This window comes from Sorex fumeus, unplaced genomic scaffold (assembly GCF_029834395.1).
Source record: "Sorex fumeus unplaced genomic scaffold, SorFum_2.1 ptg000073l, whole genome shotgun sequence".
NCBI lineage: Eukaryota > Metazoa > Chordata > Mammalia > Eulipotyphla > Soricidae > Sorex > Sorex fumeus.
Window position 1 is genome coordinate 7,941,787 of NW_026606130.1, and position 21,727 is coordinate 7,963,513.

General features: G+C 40.1%; 1 protein-coding gene across 6 annotated transcripts in view; it reads right to left on the minus strand.

Annotated features, from left to right (window-relative positions):
* Nucleotides 1-21,727, minus strand: part of EDA (ectodysplasin A) — a 746,096-nt gene that overhangs the window by 9,931 nt on the left and 714,438 nt on the right. For 4 of the 6 annotated variants that reach the window (XM_056130099.1, XM_056130098.1, XM_056130097.1 and 1 more), the window contains exons 3-4: nt 9,783-9,806; nt 2,422-2,601 (exon numbers count right to left, since the gene is read on the minus strand). In XM_056130099.1, the coding sequence (XP_055986074.1) occupies nt 2,422-2,601; nt 9,783-9,806 (204 nt within the window). The remainder of the gene's footprint in view (nt 1-2,421; nt 2,602-9,782; nt 9,807-21,727) is intronic. The other 2 variants (XM_056130100.1, XM_056130096.1) reach the window with 1 other exon arrangement.

Consider the following 21,727-nt stretch of genomic DNA (forward strand, 5'->3'; position numbering starts at 1 on the left):
GCTTTTTGGGTCATACCAGGCGATGCACAGGAGTTACTCCTGGCTCTGCACTCAGGAATTACTCCTGGTGGTGCTCAGGGGACCATATGGATTGCTGGGAATCGAACCCGGGTCGGCCGCGTGCAAGGCAAATGCCCTACTTGCTGTGCTATCTACAGCCCCCCCCCCCCCCCGAGAATACATTACTTTTAAGAAACAAATACCAAGATAGAAGAAAGGCACAGGAGAAGAGAAGAGCAACTGACCCAAGCCTACACTGTTTAACTCCTGTCAACTCCAATCAGGTAGATAGATTATGATCTGCATTTATACCTTTTTTCACAAACTTCTGGGCCCAAGGGGAATGGTGAAAGAGTTTACTGTTTGAATAGACTATGTGGTGGGAGTTAGTATCTACTGAAGAAACACTTGTTTTCTTCACAGGGTGGGTCTTGGTCCTAAGGTTTGCTTCTTTTACAGTCTGAATTATAAGTTTCTATTGTTTGATCATCATCAGTTATTTGTTAAAACTCGATGAAACTGCTTTAGGGATTATCATTTTTGCCCAGATGCCTTCTTTCCTAACAATAGCATACTTCCAATACAACATCAACATCTAGCACTGTCCTCCCATTGTTCATCGATTTGCTCAAGCAGGCACCAGGAACGTTTCCATTGTGATTTGTTGTTACTGTTTTTGGCATATCGAATATGCCACAGACAGCTTTCCAGGCTCTGCTGTGTGGGTGGAATACTCTCAGTAGCTTGCCGAGCTCCCCGAGAGGGACGGAGGAATGGAACCCGGGTCGGCTGTGTGAAAAGCAAACACCTTACCCTCTGTGCTATCACTTCAGCCCATAGTACTGAATAGTATTGAGTTGTACAGTAAATGTACTTATAATATTTCTAGCAATGTCATTTTGTATGAGCACAGTAAGAGAAATATCAAGCTTAAAGTTTGGTTCTTCCTGAAGACATCTCACTATGTATTCCAAACCACAGTTCTTAGGTCACGTTAGTCTTCCTAACCCCAGTAGGATCCTTATTCATTTACCTCTTTTGGGTCATTAGAGAGTTTATTCATGACTGTGCTCTTAAATTATAGTTAAGTATTATGGCAGTTGGCCTGGCTCATTTCGATGCCAGGGTAGCTCACAGCTTGCCCTGGGTCCATGGTCCTGGTTGGGACCCTGCTCTTGGAGTGCTAGGAACTAAGGGTAATTGAAGATTAAGTCAAGTAAATATGAATTCCCAGGAGTAAATATTATTTTGGAGTCAATTAACTCCCATTTTATCCAACAACCCGCCAGCTTTCCAAAATGTCTTTAGTCTCTAGTATATGTACATATCCTCAGAGCTTTAGTCATGAGTTAGTCATGAGTGATCAACATGTAGAGTTGAGAATAGGAGCAGTCCAATTTCATGTCCAGTAAACAGGTTGACAGGATTACAGGAAGTCTAGTCAATCTTCAGGTCTTTTTATGTCTTTGACTCCTATGGCCCATTTTAGGGGTATCTAGAGTCAGAAATTACTTCTGGAGACAAAGAAAAGAATCTCTGAACCAAATATCTCACTGCAGAGATGCCTCTGGACTTTAAGCCAGGTCAACTTTACTGGGGTGCCTCAGTCAGCAGCAGGCATCATCCCTCCACCCCTCCCTAAAAACCCTGGCAGTTGTCAACTTCCAGAACCCAATGAGAAGTGCAGACATGCAGGTTCAATGATGGCAAACTCCAGGCCTCAAGTGATAGGGGATCAGTTGGTCCTTCTCATCCCCCGCCATCCCCATGAGACCCTGGAGGTTATGCCCACAAACTGCCTCTGGCTGCTATTTTAGCTCCTTAATGGCCATGATCCAGAAATACACAAAAGAATCTCTGAACCGATCAGCTAGCTGCAGAGATTTCTCCAGATCCTAATTATCTAAAATTTTAGAACTCCAGGAGTGCATGGCCACTCTCGCAGCTGCACAACATATTTTGCTATTTATAACAAGCAATACAAAAAAGATTATGGGGAGATTGTCTGCCATAAAGGCAGGGGGAGGTGTAGGTTTGGGGATACTGAGGACATTGGGGGTGGAAGATGTGCCCTGATGGAGGGTTGGGTATTTGATCATTGTATGACTGAAACTCAAACACGAAAGCTTTGTAACTATCTCACGGTGATTCAGTAAAGAAAAAGAAATAACTTCTGATGGAAGGGTGAGACAGGGCAACAACAGATGGCCTATCCATGACAGGTTAATTCCAACAAGAAGTTAGAACAGATATGGCCCACTGTCTTCTTTAATTTCTAGTTCTGCATTTTGCTAGACCTACTAGTTATTGTTTATTGGGCTCCAGTGCCGTCACCATCACCCAGAACTTCTGTCAGCATCACTTCTGCCCTACTTAAAGTACTAGTGTGGAGCCTGGCTCTAAACAGACAAAGGGACTCACCAGACGGTCCTTGGAGACCAGGGGGTCCTTGAGGTCCAGGAGGACCTGGAGGGCCAGGAGGTCCCATTACAGTTGTCCCTGGAATCCCAGGAATCCCTGGAATCCCTGGGGGTCCTTGGGGTCCTGGAGGTCCTGGAGGTCCTGGGGGGCCATTGGGCCCAGGAGGTCCTGCCTTTTTTCCTGAAAAAGAAGGTTTGGTGTTATGATTGAAGTTATTGACTGAGAAATTGTTAAAGTTCCACAGACACAAAGCAATAGTATAACAAGTACCAAGTTACTATGACAACAGCAGAGAAAAGGAATCAATATGTCTTCTTTTATTCTTATATTCTTAGTCAGTTCTGTGAATAAAATTAATAGAAAGGAATCAAAGAGCAAAACTCTGGGAATTTTTATTGTTAAAGAGTTGGACACCTTATCACACATCTGCCTTCATGAATAATCAGAGTTGGATTTGAAGATATGGGAATAAATACCTCCCCCCAGGTTTATTCAAGCGTGGAAAGAGACACCATCATAGGCTAATCTTAGTGGTAAGGGCAAAATGCTGAAGAGGTTGGAGAAGACTTTTAAAAGAGGTTACATTTCAGCTGACTCCAAAGAATCAAAATTACCAAGTAGTTGGACCTAAGGTTTGCTTGGTGCTACTTTTCTGAATTCTGCACTTTGCTAGACCTACTAGTTATTATTTCCTGAGCTCCAGTGCCATCACCATCACCTGAATCTTCTGTTGGACAGTATTTATTTTTGGATTAATTATTAATTTTATGCTTACTACACAGTTTGGTGAACTTGACGTATTTTTTTGACCACACCTTGTAGTACTAAAAGTAGTACTAAAAGTAGTAGCCCTGTAGGGCTACTTTTAGCTCTGTGCTTAATAATGAGTGGCCACTGGTAAATAATGCTCAGGGGAGCATAACTGATGCCAGGGATCAGACCTAGGTGGTGGCATGTAGGGCAAGTGTCTTATATCCTGTGCTAGCTCTCTGGCCATTAAAAAACTAACTAAGTGCTACAGGGTTTTATTTTTGCTACTTATTGGTCATGCCAGGTAGTGTTCAAAGGCTACTCCTGACAATGCTTAGGGACTATATCTAATGCTGGGGTTTGAATTGGGGTCAGTGGCATACAAAGCAAATGCCTTATCCCTGAACTATCTCTACAGTCCCTGAAGAACTGATGTGGATTATAAGAGGAAGCTAAGAGGACAGCCTGACTTTAGAGATATCATCATCTACAGGAAAGTTTGTTACAGGAGCAAGGATATAGAGGAAATGGGGAGTTGGTGTATATGATAATAGCTGGGAATGAGGAATTGTAAGAATTTTTTAAAAAATTTTTTATTAATGAAACACCATGAGGTACAGTTGTAGACTTACAAATTTTTGTGCTTGGGTTTCCATTGTACAATGATTGAGTACCCATCCCTCCACCAGTGCCATTTTCCCACCACCACTGATCCCAGTATCCCTCCTACCCCCGTTATCCCCCCATCCCACCCTGTCTCTTGTGGCATGACACTCCCTTTTGTTCTCTCTCTCTCTCCTTTTGAGTGCTGTGGCCTGCAAAAGAGGCATCGAATGGCAACATGTTCGGTCTAGAGTCTAGTCTCAGAATTGGAAGAAATTTAAGATAGGCATGGAAAGAGGAAGGAAGGAGAGTAAGAGGGGGCAATGCAGTGCCAGAAAATGCATGAGCTAGACATGTATTCTACTTGGCTCTCTCCCTGACCAAGGTATTAATTATGAAGACTACCATCTCTTACTTTATTTCTCACTAATTTTCCAGAACAGTTTGGCCTTCCTATTTCATATTCTAGTTGTTTCAGTATTCCTACCTGGGTGAAATTATGTTAATTGAGTCACAATTGTGGTCTTCAAACACAGTAGGTAGTCATAGGTTGCTGTCTGCCTCATTCTTTCACTAACTTCTCACAATGCTGTGGAAGTCCCAGGAATGTAATCCTTTTTACCAGACTCAATGACAGTGTCTTTTCCTGTAATACACTTTTAATTTTAAATACAATGCTCTGAAGTCTCAAGCACCTACAGATTGTGACTCTGCTTCCTGACAGTGGGAGAATCCTGTGCTAATTTATCAGGTCCTCATTTAAGAATAATTCATGTTAAAAAAATACAACCCCCCAGAATCTGGAAAAAAGCTGAGTGCCCGAGAACAGATGACTGGTTAAAGAAACTTTGGTACATTTACACAATGGAGTACTCTGTAGCGGTTAGAAAAGATGAAGTCATGAAATTTACATATAAGTGGTACTACATGGAAAGTATCATGTTAAGCGAAATGAGTCAGAAAGAGAGGGATAGACATAGAAAGATTGCATTCATCTGGGGAACATAAAGTAAAAAAATAGGAGACTAACACCCAAGAATGGCCGAGATTAGTACCGATAATTTTGCTCCATGGCTTGGAGGACAGCCACACATGCTAGGGGAAAAGGCAGCTCAGATAGAGAAGGGAGCACCAAATAAAGGGTGTTGGGAGGATCCTGCCAGGATGGGAGATGCATGCTGAAAGTAGACTATAGACCAAACATGATTGCCACTCAATGCCTCTTTTGCAAACCACAACACCAAAAAGGAGAGAGAAAACAAAAGGGAATGCCCTGCCACAGAGGCAGTGTGGGATGGAGGGGGTGGGGGGTGGGAGTTATACTGGGATCCGTGGTGGTGGGAAATGGGCACTGGTGGAGGGATGGGTATTTGATCTTTGTGTAATTGAAACCCAAGCACAAAATTTGTAAGTCTACAACTGTACCTCATGGTGTCTCACTAATAAAAATTAAAAATAAAATATAACCCCCATGGTAACACCAACAGAAAGGGCAGCTGTTCATGTCTAACCACATCTGTATTTGAAATGAAACAACAGGGTCATTATGGGGTCGCTTCTGGAAGGAAGAAAGGGAGGAAGGAGGTTCAGAGAACAGCTTTCTCAGGCAGAGTCCTTGTAGCCTTGAGTTAGGAACTTTAGCATTTCCCCTGTACTTAGCGACAAAAGATTGAATCTGCTCATCTTCTAAAGCTAGCCAATTTTAAGACGCTGAACAGGAACGCCATCTCCCTTCAGATTTGGGCAGCTTCCAAGTCAGGCTTATTTAATACCCATGTTTCATTTCCAGCTGGTGTAGTGGAAAGAACACAGAATATGTAGTTAGGCGATAAGGCTGTAAGCCCCAGCTTGCCATACACTCATAGTGGGCAAATCTCTTCTTGTTGGCCTTAGTTTCTCATCAATGACATGAGGAGCTTGGTCTTGATGATTTCCCCAAGTTTTCTCTCAATGCTGAGGTTCCATAAGGGGGACTAATTTATACCTGGCAGCTAGGAAACTTCTATAGCCTGGTTTTATGGTTTACTTTTCCCTTATTAGTTCTCTGAGTATCAGAGACAAAAGGCATGGTGTATATATGGTTGTGCTATCTCAAAGTGTTTCCAGGTTTAACGGTGATTTTTAAACTGAGGGTGTTCCACAGATAGCACAAACTTCAGTGTTAAGATTTCATGTCTCCTGTGACAGCTAACGTAATTTTGGAAGAATTACATCCAGAAAATCCTCTAGTCAAAGAGAACAATGGTTGTATAAACAGAGAATGTTCACTTATGAAAATGTTAAAGGCATTATGGGAAAAGCTCCTGCTGTGATCTAGTTCTGCAGCTGGTCCTCTCTGCTGCTTTGCAGCAAGGTTTAGGCAATTGTGCTTCTCACCCTTGCATAGTTCCGTAAGGTTGGCCCAAGAGGAGCATGTACAAATTACCCCTGGATCAAGACCATGACTTTACAGGACTGAATTCCTTCTCTGATGTCCTCACTTTAACAGAGTACTTCATTAATATGAAAGCATAGAAACATCTGTACGTAGAAAGTTGTATAGTCTTTAAATCCAGATACTTTTTGTATGTAGAAAAATTTTGTACTTTTATTTATCAATTCAAGGAATCGAATCCAGGGCCTCATACATGCAAGGGGGTACACTCACTCTACAACAGTCCACTATGAATGATTAAATGAATGAATATCCATTTTTTCAAAGCTAAAGTTTAAAAATGTGCATTTTATTAACCTCTAACTAAGGCCATGTTGTTGAAAGCATAAGTAAAAGTGAAAAATGTTTTATATATATACATACACATCTCTCTATATATATATGATAGAGAGAAAATGAGAATACGCTTGGATGATTTAGTTGTGGGAGAGGAAAAATTCCATTAAAGGATGGAAATTAAATGATCAACTCAATTTACCTTTTCAGGCATGTGCCTATTCACTGTGTCCAAGGAAATCTATATTAAATAGCTTCAAAATAACTTTCAGCTGAAGTAAATGTTTAAGGCCTATGTGCATTCTCCTCCCAATAATGTTCTATACTGAAGGCAGCATTCTAAAGCAGTGATCTAAATTCCTGCCAGAGGCACTGAAATCTCAGAGTTGTAATTCCAGATATTTTAGCTTTGACAATCGCCTTCCATTTCTTATAGCAGAATGTTCTCTCAGTGCTCACTCATTGGATAGATAACACTGCATCTGGGTATTGCTCACATCACATATATGCTCTATTCTTTGGTGACTAGCCTACTTACTGTTGCTCCAAACATGTCATGCTTTTTCATTCGTTTGAGAGATTTGATTATGATATTTTCTTTTCTGGAATATCCTTTTCTCTTTTTCTTTTCTTTTATTTTGGGGGGGTCACACACAGAGATGCTCAGGGGTTAGTCCTAGCTTTGCACTCAGGAATTACTCCTGGCAGTGCTTGGGGGACCATATGGGATGCCAGGAATCAAACCCAGATTGGCCACGTGCAAGGAAAATGCCCTACCCGCTGTACTATCGCTCTGGCCCCCTCTCTTTATTTTCTCATATTTCAAGATTCAGGTTCAATAATGCTTTCTCTGTGATATATTTCCTTACTCAGAGAGAACTTTTTAAAAAATTTTATTAGTGAAACACCATGAGGTACAGTTGTAGACTTACACATTTTTGTGCTTGGGTTTCAGTTATACAATGATTAAGTACCTATCCCTCTACCAGTGCCCATTCTCCACCACCACTAATCCCAGTATCCCTCCCATCCCCCATTCCCCCACCCCACCCTGCCTCTGTTGGCAGGGCACTACTCAGGGAGAACTTACTTGTTCCTTTTCTGTGATCATTTATGCCCTGTTCATATTTTGATGACTGCATTATTTTATAATTTACTATAATTATTTGAATGTATTTCCACAATTTAAATGATGATAGGGAACTTCTGAGGACAGAAATCATTTTTCCCATTTCTGTATCTCTATTTCTAGAAAACATAGATATTTATTCACTGTCTAGTGAATGAGTGTAAAGGATAAATCCCTAGTGTCTGTAATTAGCAATTAATTTCAAGAAGGAAGGACAGGGAAGGAAAGAAATAGAAGAGGGACATTAGAAGAAGTAAGCAGGATGTAAAGGGTCAGGAGTAGGGGTCTCAGGAATAAAGGTGGTAGGCAGGTAACAAATATGAATACATATAAAGCACATAGCCAACAACACTGTAAGCATGAGGCCCAACCTGCAAAAATAAAAGCAAAAAATGTACTGGTAAGAAGGCAGGCTTGGGGCTTGGATGGAAACTTAGGACAATAGTGAAGGGTAGTTTACACTGGTGGTAGTTTTGGTGTTGGAATAATGTATGCCTGAAATAAATAGCAAAAAATGAGAAAGCATTTTCAAACCCATCTATTAAGAAAGAAAGTCAACCCTTGCATTAGGAGCAGACAGTGGCCTTGTCAAAAATCACGTGAATTTCTTAGGTTCAAATTATTTGTCAAAATTTATTTTAAATGTATGTGACAAGAGTTAAAATATCTACATGCTTAAGGGCTAGAGACATAATGTAAGAGGTAATTCACTTGCCTTGCATGAAGCTACTTTGGTTGACTCTGGTTTGATCCTTGGCACCATGTATAGTCCCCTGAACACTACCAAAGCACAGCTTCAAGAATAGCTCCTGAGCACTGATGGATGTGACTCCAAACCAAACAAACAAACAAAAAAACCCCAACAAACAAAACATACAAACAAAAACCAACCAAAAACCAACCAATAAAACAAAAATCTCTTCCATGCTTGAAAGTCCAATTTACTTTCTTATGGGCTAACGAAGGTAAGGCCTTGCATGGAGTTGATCCTAGTTTAATCCCCAGCAAAACATATGATCCCCCAAACACTGCCATGGGTCACTCTAAGCACTGAGCACTTCTGGGTGTGACCCAAACACCCTGCTCTCACTCCCCAAAGTCCAAATTACTTTGTTAAATGATAGAATGAATTCGCACAGTGAATGAATTCGCACAGCGAAAGTCTTCCTCATTGACTCCAGCTTTCTGGATGCTTTCAACTTTGTTCAACCCTCAGAAGGCCATAGTTTCCTCAGCTCCTTTACAAAAATGATGTTTGTTTTTGATATTTTTATCATGATATCTAAAATAAACTCTCATGCACAGGGAAGTGACTGGTGGTGGCCTATATAGTCTTTTGACCTAGTCTGAGATTGACTATAAGGTACAAAAGTCTAAATAGACAGAATAAATTCATTTCAAGCATTTTCACAAAAAATAGTTAATTTTTCTCTTTTCCTTCCAGGTTAGAACACAGAAACAACTTGTTCTTTCAGTTTTAAGGAGTGGAATATACTGCCCGGCCCTGTCTTTTTGAACATGATCTCTCTCTGCATTCTTCTCTTCAAATAAGTAAGCACTTATAAAAGCCCTTGGGTCATTACAACTATAATGGGGACTTTCTGACCCAACACTGGCGCAATAGAACCACTCAACTAGAAGTTTCTTAGAAAAGACTAAAAAATCAGGTTAATATTCCAGCTTAGTTTTCTGTCACAGAGAAAATGATATTGAAAGCTTAAAGCAAGAAATATTTTTTTTATCTGAAAAACAGATTCAAAATAGCTTTTAGGTAAAGTAATAGGGTACTGAGCTCTTAAGTAGCAATATACTTAGCCTTTATGAGCCATCTCAGGACTTCATCTGTACATGATTTTTGATTTTATAAAGGCCAAAAACAGAACAAAGGATAAGGGTAGAGTAAGGGTGAGGAAGAATGAAGGGAAAATAAATTTAATTTTAAATGAAATTATATGAAGTAGGAGCATGAAAATACAAATCAGCTGGTATTTTAGGCTAGAGAAACAACTCTGCCTTTCATGGGCCTTCATTGAAGGAAGTAGATTTCCTTTATTTTGGAAACCACTATAATCCAGCATTGAAATAACATAATATAAAATCCATCAACTTTTTCTTTTAATTTGAGAAACGACATGAGAACAATGGTATAAAATTAGAAATTCAACTTACCCTTTTTCTTGTTTTTAACTGGTCCTGTTTTAAAAAAAGAAAATGAAAAATTAAGTCACGGGAAATTGAAAGTGTTTGTTTTCCGTAACATTTACAGAAAGGATCCCCAAGATACTGCAAGTCAGAGAGAGCCCTATGTCAAAAGTCAAGTTATTGTCAAGTTTAACTCTCAACTATCACACACTCCCAACCTGTTTTTCTGAATGTTGTAACAAGACAATAGTAAAATAAATAGTCTTTTACTGTGTGATACATCTCATGTGTGGGATACAGAGAGACAGAGCAAGAGAATAGACAGTATCAAACAATGATAAGTCTTGGCTTTGTATTACAAAACTGATTAACAAACACTGGAGGGAGTGAAAACCAGATCAGAGGTAACATGTGACAATGGTGGAAGGTCATGGGTTCTTTGCTGGGGGGGAGGTGCATAACTTTGTGCATCAATACCATAAACTTCAACACTATTGTAAGCATATTACCTAAGCTATAATAAAAACTTAAAAAGAACAGCTTTTATAGGAAGAAGAATGTTCACACTCAGTCTTTGGAGGCATTTAATCTTTTACAGAGATAAAATGTTCAAACACAGAATTCAACAATTTAGGGGCAGGACCCCATTAATTTAGTGAGTCCTGAAATCAAATGGTTGTGGAACTGGTATGAAGTCTAATGCACTCTAGCTGGAAAATAGGGTAAATTCATGACAGGAGCAGAGAATGACAGTTCAATTCTTAGTCATTCCCTATTGTTATTTAAACACTTTTATTTTATTTCATCACTGTGAAACTACAAAGTTATTCATGAGTGGGTTTCAGGCATGCAATGATTCAACACCAATTCCTTTACCAGTGTCCATTTCCTTCGACCAATGCCTCTCCTCCATTTGCTTCCCATCTATTAGTCTGTCTCTATAATTTTTTGCTCTGTAGTTTATAGTACTGTTACTGACAGGATTTCATGCATAATATTTAACCACCTCTCAGCACCACCTCCTCCTCTCAGTTGAACACTTTCCTACACCATAGTTCGTAGTTGTTGCTGCCTTCCTGTCCTATTCCTCACTCCCACCCCCAAGTGGCATGTTTCTTAGTGAATATCAGTTTTCATTTTCTTTTTTCCTTTGTTTTGGGGTATGTGTTAGTTCACTGATATGTTTATATCCTGTACATGAGAGAGATTATTCTGTGTCAGTTTCTCTCCGACAAACTTCACTCAGCATGATACTCTCCCAATCCATCCAATTAGCAGAAAATTGCATGAGTTTATCTTTTCTTATGTCTGAGTAATATTCCATTGTCTAGACATACCGTGTTTTTTTTTTATCCAGTCATCTATTCTTGGACGTTAGGGTTGTTTTTAGATTTTGGTTATTGCGGATAGGGTTTCAAGGAACATAGGGGTGCAAATGTCTTTTCTCCATTTAGTTTTTGGGCCTTTGGGATATATTCCAATAAATGGAATTGCTGGATTAAATGAACCCCCAATTCCCATTTTTTGAGAAATGTCCATCCACATTGTTTTCAATAGTGCAATTATAATATAATGGGGTCATGTGCACTTTTACTGTTATTTACCATAAATATCGCTCAGGGCTGGAGCGATAGCACAGCGGGTAGGGCGTTCGCCTTACAAGCGGTCAACATGGCCGACCCGAGTTCGATTCCTCCGCCCCTCTCGGAGAGCCCGGCAAGCTACCGAGAGTATTCGATATGCCAGACACAGTAACAACAAAGTCTCCAATGGAGACGTTACTGGGCCCGCTCGAGCAAATCGACGATCAACGGGAGGGCCTTTACCTTTACCTTTACCTTACCATAAATTAACAGATAACTTTATAAGATTTGTATTTAAATTTTTTATTTTATAAGTTAGTTCACAATGCTTGATTACATTTAATATTCAAGCACCAATCCCACCACCATTACACCTTCCCACCACCAAAATGGGGATGTATTCATCCCAAACTCCAATCCTTGTCCTAAAACACAACCAAAATAATGTATTTTATATTGTCTGTTATGAAGAACTGATTAACATGCTTACAAAAAAGTGTTCATATAGGAAACAGTGTGAAGATTGCTCTAGATTGGCAGGAGCCATTAAGACATTCTGTAAGATATCACTAACATGTTGTTAAAGTTTGGGTGATGTGAACTTTGGTATATATATCTGAAAATATGTATATATGCATATATATGCATTTTCCTCTATGATTTGTTGCCTACTGTCTGAACCCCATCAAATATGGTAATTATGAATAATGGGTAGGGAGTGTCTTATGATGGACCAGGAATATGTTCACTCATGTGAGCCTCGGCCTGAGCATGTGAGGAGCAGTCTTGAGCGTGGCGGCTGTTGGGTTGTGGAGGATTTCGGCTGCTGGGGCTGGGTACCTTGAGGTGGGGAGGGCTCTCACCCACCTCCCTCTGGGGCACTCCAGGTGAAACAGCCTGGAGCGGAGTCTGGTGGCATGGCTATGGGGGCCTCATGTTATGCTCCCTTCCAGGAGAAGTGGTAGTATGGTCTGGATGGTGGCCAATGATGAGATGATCTGGCGCCAGCAGGAGGTGGCTTATGGGTGTGATCCCTGGGTCGCTGAAGACTGAGAGATGCAGACAGGGGATCTCTGCTTCTGGGTCCCATTGAGCCCAAAGTCTGAGGTCACAAAGTTCTGCATTACCTGGGTTCCATGGGATTTCACTCATGCATGAGGCTCAGCCCGAGTCAGTCACAAGGCTGCTGAGAACACCAGTCCTTTTTCCCAACACCACTAGCTTGGTCATTATAATGAATAGTGCTCCTGTGAACTTTCTCTCCACCTTACAAAGATTTGATTGTCTCTCCTTCTCTTCCCCCTGTGTTTCCTCCTTTCTGTTTCTTTGTAATTTCTTTGTAATTCTTGCCTACTTTCCGTTGCCATTCTCCCTTTACTCCCACTATTTGGTCCTTGTCTGTCTGGGCCATCCTTAGGTCTGCCAGTCCCTATCTTCTTCCACTCTATTATTTTCTATTATTTGCCTATATTGGGGTGGCTCTAGAGATAAGAAGTCCTTGAGGTTGAGCCAGCAACCACATGGACAAAAGACTATGGAGCCAGCAAATGGGTCCCAAAGGAAGATTGGCCAGAGAAGGCGGATTAATGAGAATTCATTTGTAAGGTATCCAGACATCAGAGGGTACCTGTAGAAAAAAAATCTAATAGTGTTATTTAGTAAAGAGAGGATGCCTACCCCTGAGTAGAGGGAGAAGGACAGAGAAAAAATGAATAAAAGGGGAGGGAGAATGAAAAAGGGAATAAAGGGGAAACAGGGGTCAGGGTTTTAGTTATACTAGAGATGTGGGAGAGTGTATAGTTATATATCCAAAACACAGACTCCACTACACTGAAAACCACATCTAAACTGCAACCACTGAACTTTATAATATGCTTGCCAAGGGGACAGGTTGGGGGTGGGGTGGGTAAGGGAGTGGAGAGTGTACGAGTATGGGAACACTGGTGGAGGAAAATTGACAATGGTGGTGGGATTGGTGTTGAAATATTATATGCCTAAAACTCAACTATGAGTAACTATAAGTTATGTTTCTTGATTAAATAAAAATTACTTTAAAAAGAAAAAATCTTATAAATTAAGGGCATTTAGGAAAATGAAGAGTTTTCTTAAATTGTTAAATACAATCACTCCCCAGAAATACACAGTTTAGCTGATTCTATATTTTTCCCCTTCTGGTGATTTCATTTTCATTATTCTGTAGGTGGAATTGACTTTCTTTAGACACAGTTATTTAAAATATGCTCTGAAATTCTATGAAGATACTATTGGATATATTTAACCACTGACAGTGCTCTTGAGCGCTTAGAAAAAGAATACCAAGCATTTGTATATTGTTTTTTTATTATATTTCCATCTGTTATCTCATTTTTTATCCTTGCAACAAGTCTATAATGATCTTTACCTATAAGAGTAATCTCTATTGGAGATTCTTTTTATGTATTTATTTCTTTATTTAGTTCTTTGGGTCACACCCGGTGATGCACAGGGGTTACTTCCGCGGTGCACGGGGGACCATAGGGGATGCCGGGAATTGAACCCGGGTCGGCCACATGCAAGGAAAATGCCCTACCCGCTGTGCTATTGCTCCAGTCCCTTCTATTGGAGATTCTATCTGAGCAGGCTCAATAAGTATGAGTTAATGAAGCTTCTAACCTGAAGGGCTGCCAGTGAGGTCATAGGAGCTTGTACAGGACCCTGGGAAAACCTATGTCTTTGTAGATTAATCTGGCAAGGGAATTTCATGTACAGCATTAAAGCAAGAATGTTTAGGTTAAGTTTAGCAATTTATTCCACTTAAGTTTCCGAATCTCCATTCCTTATCCTCATTTATTCTCTCTTCTTCCTACTACAAGTCTTTTGTTTTCTCTCTTTCCTGATTTGTATATGTGTTATATAGCCTCTTGTAGAAGCAGATTGGTGGGTGGGAGGCAAGTGGGGTTGGGGGCCATTGGTGGAGGCAAGTGGATTCTAGTGAAGGAATATATGTTGAAACGTTGTATGCCTGGAATCGTGAATAAGTTTGTAACCTCTTGGTGACTAAATTAAAAAAATGCTTTAAAAGCTATGAAAGTGAACAAAAAACCAGAGGAGAAATAGTGATGTCACATATTGTAATGTACAAATGATTCAAGGAGAATGACTGAGAAAGAAATATGTTTTAAAAAAATCAAGGGACTATAAATGTCTCCTTTTAGAGATAGTGAAATGAAAACAAAAGGTATGAACACAAACAGTCAGAGTTAGAGAAAGACATGCAGGTCAAAAGCTTTTTGCCCTCTTTTATAAATTATCAGTTGAAAGGAGAACAACAGAAACTGTAATCAAAGGACACATTATGCTTCAAAAATCTTAAGAAAAATATGGCAAGCAACAGTTATAGCTGATCATTCAGGCTTTGAAAAAAGAATGGATCTGCGCGGGACGGGAACTGAGGCACATCTCTTGAAAACAAAGCTGAAAGGCTCCGGGCATTCTCTCCTCATTCAAACAGGTACCGTCCAGAGCCCAGCGCCAGGGACTCTTTCTGGGTATGCGCAGCTAGCTTGATCCCCTTGATCCGCGTGGGACGGGAACTGAGGCACAACTCGTGGAAACAAAGCTGAACGGCTCCGGGCAATCTTTCCTCATTCAAACAGGTACCACCTGGTGACCAGCGCCAGGGACCCATTCCGGACCTGTGGCCACTAACGCGACCACCAATTATTCTCCCACTACATATCCCATAGGAACCATAAGTTACCCTCTTAGATGGAAACTTCTCTAGGTTAGCTCAACCACTAGAAACATATTAGCCAATAATTCGTTAAGCCTATCTCAATTCATTCTGCATATCAAGCAGAATAGTAACAGTGAACGTGAAGGTCTAAACCACACTGGTCACAATGGTAAAGCAACGCAAAAGCCCACCAAACCTTCTTGTTGAAGAGGCTAGTCCAGAAAACACCAACAATACTGTAGTGTTAGACAACCTCTCTGACAAGGAAGGGAGCTACTTAGGATGCTTGGGGAGCTAAAAGAAACAATGGAAAGCAATGCCAATAAAAGACAAGAGGATTTGAAGGCAGAAATGAGGAAAATGCAAACGGAAATGTCAGACCTGAAAAACCTGGTAGGCAAATTGGAAAAACTCAGTGGAAGGCCTCAGCAGCAGAATAACAGCTGCTGAGAACAGAATCAGTTAGCTCGAAGATGAAGTTCAGAGACTTTCCAGAAAAGAGCAGAAAATGGAAAAGAGACTCACAATTCGGGAACAGATGGCAAGAGAAGATCGTGATGAAGCCAAGAGAGGTAACATAAGAATTATTGGCGTCCCAGAGGGACAGGAAGAAAACCCTGATGAAGAAGAAACTGTCAAAGACATCATTGCTACAATGTTTCCAGAGCTGAAGAAAACTTGTGACCACATTCAGGAGGCCCAAAGGGTACCAGCTAGAAGGAATCTGAATAAAAATATCCCAAGACACATCCTGATCAAAATGACCAAAACCTTAGATAGAGACAAAATTCTGAAAGCAGCAAGACCAAAGAAAGAAATTTCCTACAAAAGAGCAATCTTAAAATTCACAGCTGATTTGTCTGATGAAACCCTCATGGCCCGAAAACAATGGTGGAATATAGTGAAAAAACTCAATGAAATAAATGCCTCACCAAAAATACTTTACCCAGCGAGACTCTCATTCATAACAGAAGGAACAACACACAGTTTCACAGACAAACAACAGCTCAGGAACTTCATAGAATCAAAACCATGGTTACAAGAACAACTACATGGGCTACTTTAAGACAAGACAGGCCCCTCAAATACACCTAATTTCAAAAGAAAAATGGGACAAAACCCCATACCAATAATCTCTCTCAATGTCAATGGGCTAAACACACCAAATAAAAGACACAGAGTGGCAGGATGGGTTAGAAAATTGAACCCAACATTCTGCTGCCTGCAAGAAGCACATCTCAATAGTCAAAGCAAACATAGGCTCAGAGTCAAAGGCTGGAAGACAATCCTACAGGCAAACAGCTCCCATAAAAAAGCTGGGGCAGCCATCCTAATATCAGACCACATGGATTTCAGAGTGAAGAAGGTCACAAGAGAGAGTGAAGGTGAATTCTTATTGAGCAAAGGATCTGTACAACAGGAAGAACTTACAATACTAAATGTATGTGCATCTAATGAGGGACAAGCAAAGTACTTAAAATAACTATTCATATATTTGGAGAAAGACTTCAATAGCAACAAAATACTAGTGGGAGACTTCAACACCACTTTATTACCTCTTGATAGGTCAACCAGACTCAAGCTTAGCAAGGACATACTTCATCTGAGGGAAATAATGGAAGAAAGGGACTTAGTAGATATATACAGGACATTTCATCCTCAAAAAGAAAAATACACATTCTTCTCAAGCGTACATGGAACATTCTCCAAGATAGACCACATGGTGAGTCACAAAACATACCTCCATAAAATTAAGAAGATAGAGATTGTATCAACAATCTTCTCAGACCATAATGCGCTGAAATTAGAAGTAAATCAAACACAAAACAGAAAACTAAATCAAACACCTGGAAATTAAACAGTGCACTATTGAACAACGAGTGCCTTAAAAAGGAAATCAAAGACGAAATCAAAAGATTCCTAGAAACGAATAAAAATGAGGACAGGAGTTACCAAAACTTATGGGGCACAGCAAAAGCTGTGTTAAGAGGAAAGTTTATAGCTATACAAGCATTCCTCAGGAAGGAGGAGCGAGCCCACAAAAATAACCTAACCTCACAGCTTAAGAGCTTGGAGAAGTACCAACAAAAGGAGCACAATCCGAAAAGGAGGAAGGAAATAATAAAACTCGGAGCAGAGATTAACAAGATGGAAACCCAAAAATCAATCCGAAAGATCAATGAAACCAAGAGCTGGTTCTTCGAGAAAATTAACAAGATCGATAAGCCTCTAGCAAAACTCACAAAGAAAGGGAGAGAGAAAACCCTAATAAACCGAATCAGAAATGAAAACGGGGTCATTACAAAAGAAACTACAGAAATTCAAAGAATCCTCAGGGAGTACTTTGAGAAGCTTTATGCCATGGAACATGAAAACCTCGAGGAACAGGATAAATTCCTAGACTCTTACAGACTCCCAAGGCTGAACCAAGAAGACCTGGAATACTTGAACAGACCTATCACCATCAAGGAAATTTAAATGGTAATACAAAGTCTCCCCAAGCACAAAAGTCCCGGCCCGGATGGATTCACTAGCGAATTCTTCCAAATCTTTAAAGAGGACTTACTCCCAATCCTCTTTAAGCTTTTCCACGAAATTGAAATATCAAAAACATTTCCGAACAGTTTCTATGAAGCAAATATTCCTCTGATACCAAAAGCAGACAGAGATACCACAAAGAAAGAGAATTACAGCCCAATATCCCTGATTAACACAGATGCAAAGATCCTCAATAAACTACGAGTAAATAGAATCCAACGACTCATCAAAAAGATCATACACCAAGACCAAGTAGGATTCATCCCAGGGATGCAAGAATGGTTTAACATTTGGAAAATCAATTAACATAATCCATCATATCAACAAAAGAAAAGATAAAAAGCATACGATCATATCAATAGATGCAGAGAAAGCACTTGACAAGATCCAGCATCGATTTATGATGAAAACCCTAGTCAAAATATGTATAGAGGGGACTTTTCTCAACATAGTTAAAGTCATCTACCACAAACCTACAGCAAGCATCTTCCTCAATGGGGAAAAACTGAGAGCCTTCCCTCTAAGATCAGGGATGAGACAAGGATGCCCACTCTCTCCACTGCTGTTGAATATAGTACTGGAAGTACTTGCAATTGTGATTAGGCAAGAAAAAGATATTCAGAGCATTCAGGTAGGAAAGGAAGAAATCAAGCTCTCACTATTCGCAGATGATATGATACTATACTTAGAGAACCCTATAACCTCCACCAAGAAACTCCTAGAAAAAATAGACTTGTATAGTAATGTTGCAGGCTATAATATCAATACCCAAAAGTCCATGGCTTTCCTATATGCAAACAGTGAGAGAGAAGAAAGAGACATAAAAAAAAATCCCGTTCACAATTTTGCCCCAGAAAATCAAGTACCTAGGAATCAGCTTAACTAAGGAAGTAAAGGACCTGTACACAGAAAACTACAAAACTCTACTTCAGGAAATAAAAGAGGACATGAGAAAAATGGAAAGATATCCCCTTCTCATGGGTCGGGAGAATTAACATTATCAAAATGGCAATACTTCCCAAAGCATTGTATAAATTCAATGCAATCCCTATAAGGATACCCATGACATTCTTCAAAGAAATGGAGCAAACACTCCTGAAATTTATATGGAACAATAAGCCCCCACGTATAGCTAAAGCAATTCCTGGGAAAAAGAAAATGGGAGGAATCAACTTCCCTAACTTCAAACTCTACTACAAAGCAGTAATAATTAAAACAGCATGGTACTGGAACAAAGGCAGAGCTGCAGACCAATGGAACAGGGTTGAATATACTGATATCTCCCCTCAATCATATGATCATCTAATCTTTGATAAAGAAGCAAGAAATGTGAAGTGGATTAAGGAAAGCCTCTTTAACAAATTGTGCTGGCAAAACTGGATGGCTACATGCAAAAAAAATGGGCTCAGAACTCTGCCTAACACCATGTACAAAAGTAAGATCAAAATGGATTAAAGACCTCACCTTCAAACCGGAATCCATAAGGTACATTGAAGACAAAGTTGGCAAAACCCTCCATGACATTGGAGCTAATGGTATCTTCAAAGATGCCACGCCACTGGCCGAGCAAGTGAAAACAGAGATAGATAAATGGGACTATCTTAAAATAAGAAGCTTCTGCACCTCAATAGAAACAGTGACCAAAATACAAAGACAGTCTACAGAATGGGAAAGGATATTCGCCCAATACACATCTGATAAGGGATTGATATCAAGGATATATAAATTACTGGTTGAACTCCACAAGAAGAAAATATCCAACCCCATAAAAATGGGGTAATGAAATGAACAGAAAATTTCTCAAGGAAGAAATCCGAATGGGAAAAAGGCACATGAGAAAATGCTCTACATCGTTAATCATCAGGCAGATGCAGATCAAAACCACAATATGTTACCATCTCACACCTCAGAGACTGGCCCACATCCAAAAGAACAAAAGCAACTGATAACGGGTGTGGATGTGGTGAGAAACGGACACTCCTTCACTGTTGGTGGGAATACCGACTGGTTCAGCCCTTTTGGAAAACAGTATGGCCGATTTTCAAAAAATTAGAAATTGAGCTCCCATTTGACCCAGGAGTACCACTCCTAGGAATATATCCCTGAGAGGCAAAAATGTATAGTCGAAGTGACATCTGCACTTGTTTGTTCATTGCAGCACTGTTTACAATAGCCAGAATCTGGAAAAATCCTGAGTGCCCAAGAACAGATGACTGGTTAAAGAACTTTGGTACATCTACACAATGGAGTACTATACTGCTGTTAGAAAAGATGAAGTCATAAAATTTACATACAAGTGGTACTACATGGAACGTATCATGCTATGCGAAATGTGTGAGAAAGAGAGGGATAGACATAAAAAGATTGCATTCATTTGAGGGAAATAAAGTAACAAAATAGGAGATTAATACCCAATATTAGCCGAGATCAGTACCAGGAGGATTACTCCATGGCTTACAGGCCGGCCGGGCATTCTAGGGGAAAGGAAGCTCAGATAGAGAAGGGAGCACCAAATAAAGGGTGTTTGGAGGATCCTTCCACGATGCGAGATGCATGTTGAAAGTAGACTATGGACCGAACATGATTGCCACTCAATGCCTCTTTTTCAAACCATAACACCCAAAAGGAGCGAGAGAACAAAAGGGAATGCCCTACCACATAGACAGGGTGGGATGTGGTAGATGGGGACTGGAGGGATACTGGGATCCATGGTGGTGGAAAATGGGCACTGGTGGAGGGATTGTTATTTGATCATTGTATGATCGAAACCCAAGCACAAAAATTTGCATATCTACAACTGTACCTCATTGTGTTTCACTAATAAAATTAAAAGAAAGAATGAAAAGATTAAAACCAATTGGTGTAAAAGTTTGAGATATAGTTCTACTAAAACTTTGAAGCATCAAAGTCTTTCTAGATATTAAGGATGATTTCTTTAATCTTTTTTAATTTTAAATTTATTTTTGTAAAGTTGTTCAAAATAGCTTGTTACATTCAATATTCCAACACCCATCCCACCACCATTATACTTTTCTCCCACCATTATTTTGAATATTACCACCATCCCAAAAGCCTGCTGTTAAGTAATGTATTTTGTATTTCTTATTATGAATAATCTGCTAAAAATGATCCAAAAATGTTTTCTTAGAGGAAAGTGTATGAAGATTGTTGTATCTCACCTGGAGCAATTAAGTTCTTGTATAAAAGTTTACTAGCATATTGTTACAGTTTGATCCTGGATGCAAATATATATATGTCTCCACCAGGGCCCAACAGCTGAAGACCACCGAGGCCCAGCCAAGGCCATGCTGAGAGCACTCTCCACACACTTGGATGAGCCTCACGCATAAAAGAACTGACAGAGGAACCCAGGTGTGTGGGACCCGGGGCTGAGATCTCCAAGCCTGTACAGTTTGGGACTGGACCTGCCAGTAACTAGACAGTTACACCCACCAACTGCCGTGTAACTCCAACAACGGCCAGGATCCAGAGATCATTACACTCAGCTCCTGGAAGCTTATCATCTTATCATCTCATTCCTAATTCGGTCAAACTGGCAGGCTACCAAATGTAACATGCCCACACGGCAGAGTCTGGCAAACTCCCCGTGGTATACCCAATATGCCAAATACCAGTAACAATGATGGGTCTCATTCTCCTAACCCTGAAAAAGCCTTGAATATGGCACTTTAAAAAAAATCTCAGGGCTAGGACGAAGAAGACGTTACTGGCACCTGCTCGAGGCAATCGACGAACAACAGGGTGGTCGTGATCGTGATCGTGATATATATATATATATATATATATACTTTTGATATATTGGTCCCTTCTCTATCCCAACTGCCCCAGAGCATGAGGCAGGCTTCCAACAATGGAACAACCCTCCAGGCCCTTGTCTCTACTGTCCTTGGTATTAGTCTCATATTATGTTATTTTATATTCCAAATATGAGTGCAGTTATTTTATGTCTGCGCTCTCTTTCTGAGTCCGTTCATGTCCATCCACTTATAAGCAAATTCCATGACTTAATCTTTTCTAACAACTTTATAGTATTCCATTGTGTGGATGTGCCATGGTTTCTTTAACCAGTTGTCTGTTCTTAAGCACTCAGGTTGTTTCTAGATTCTGACTATTAT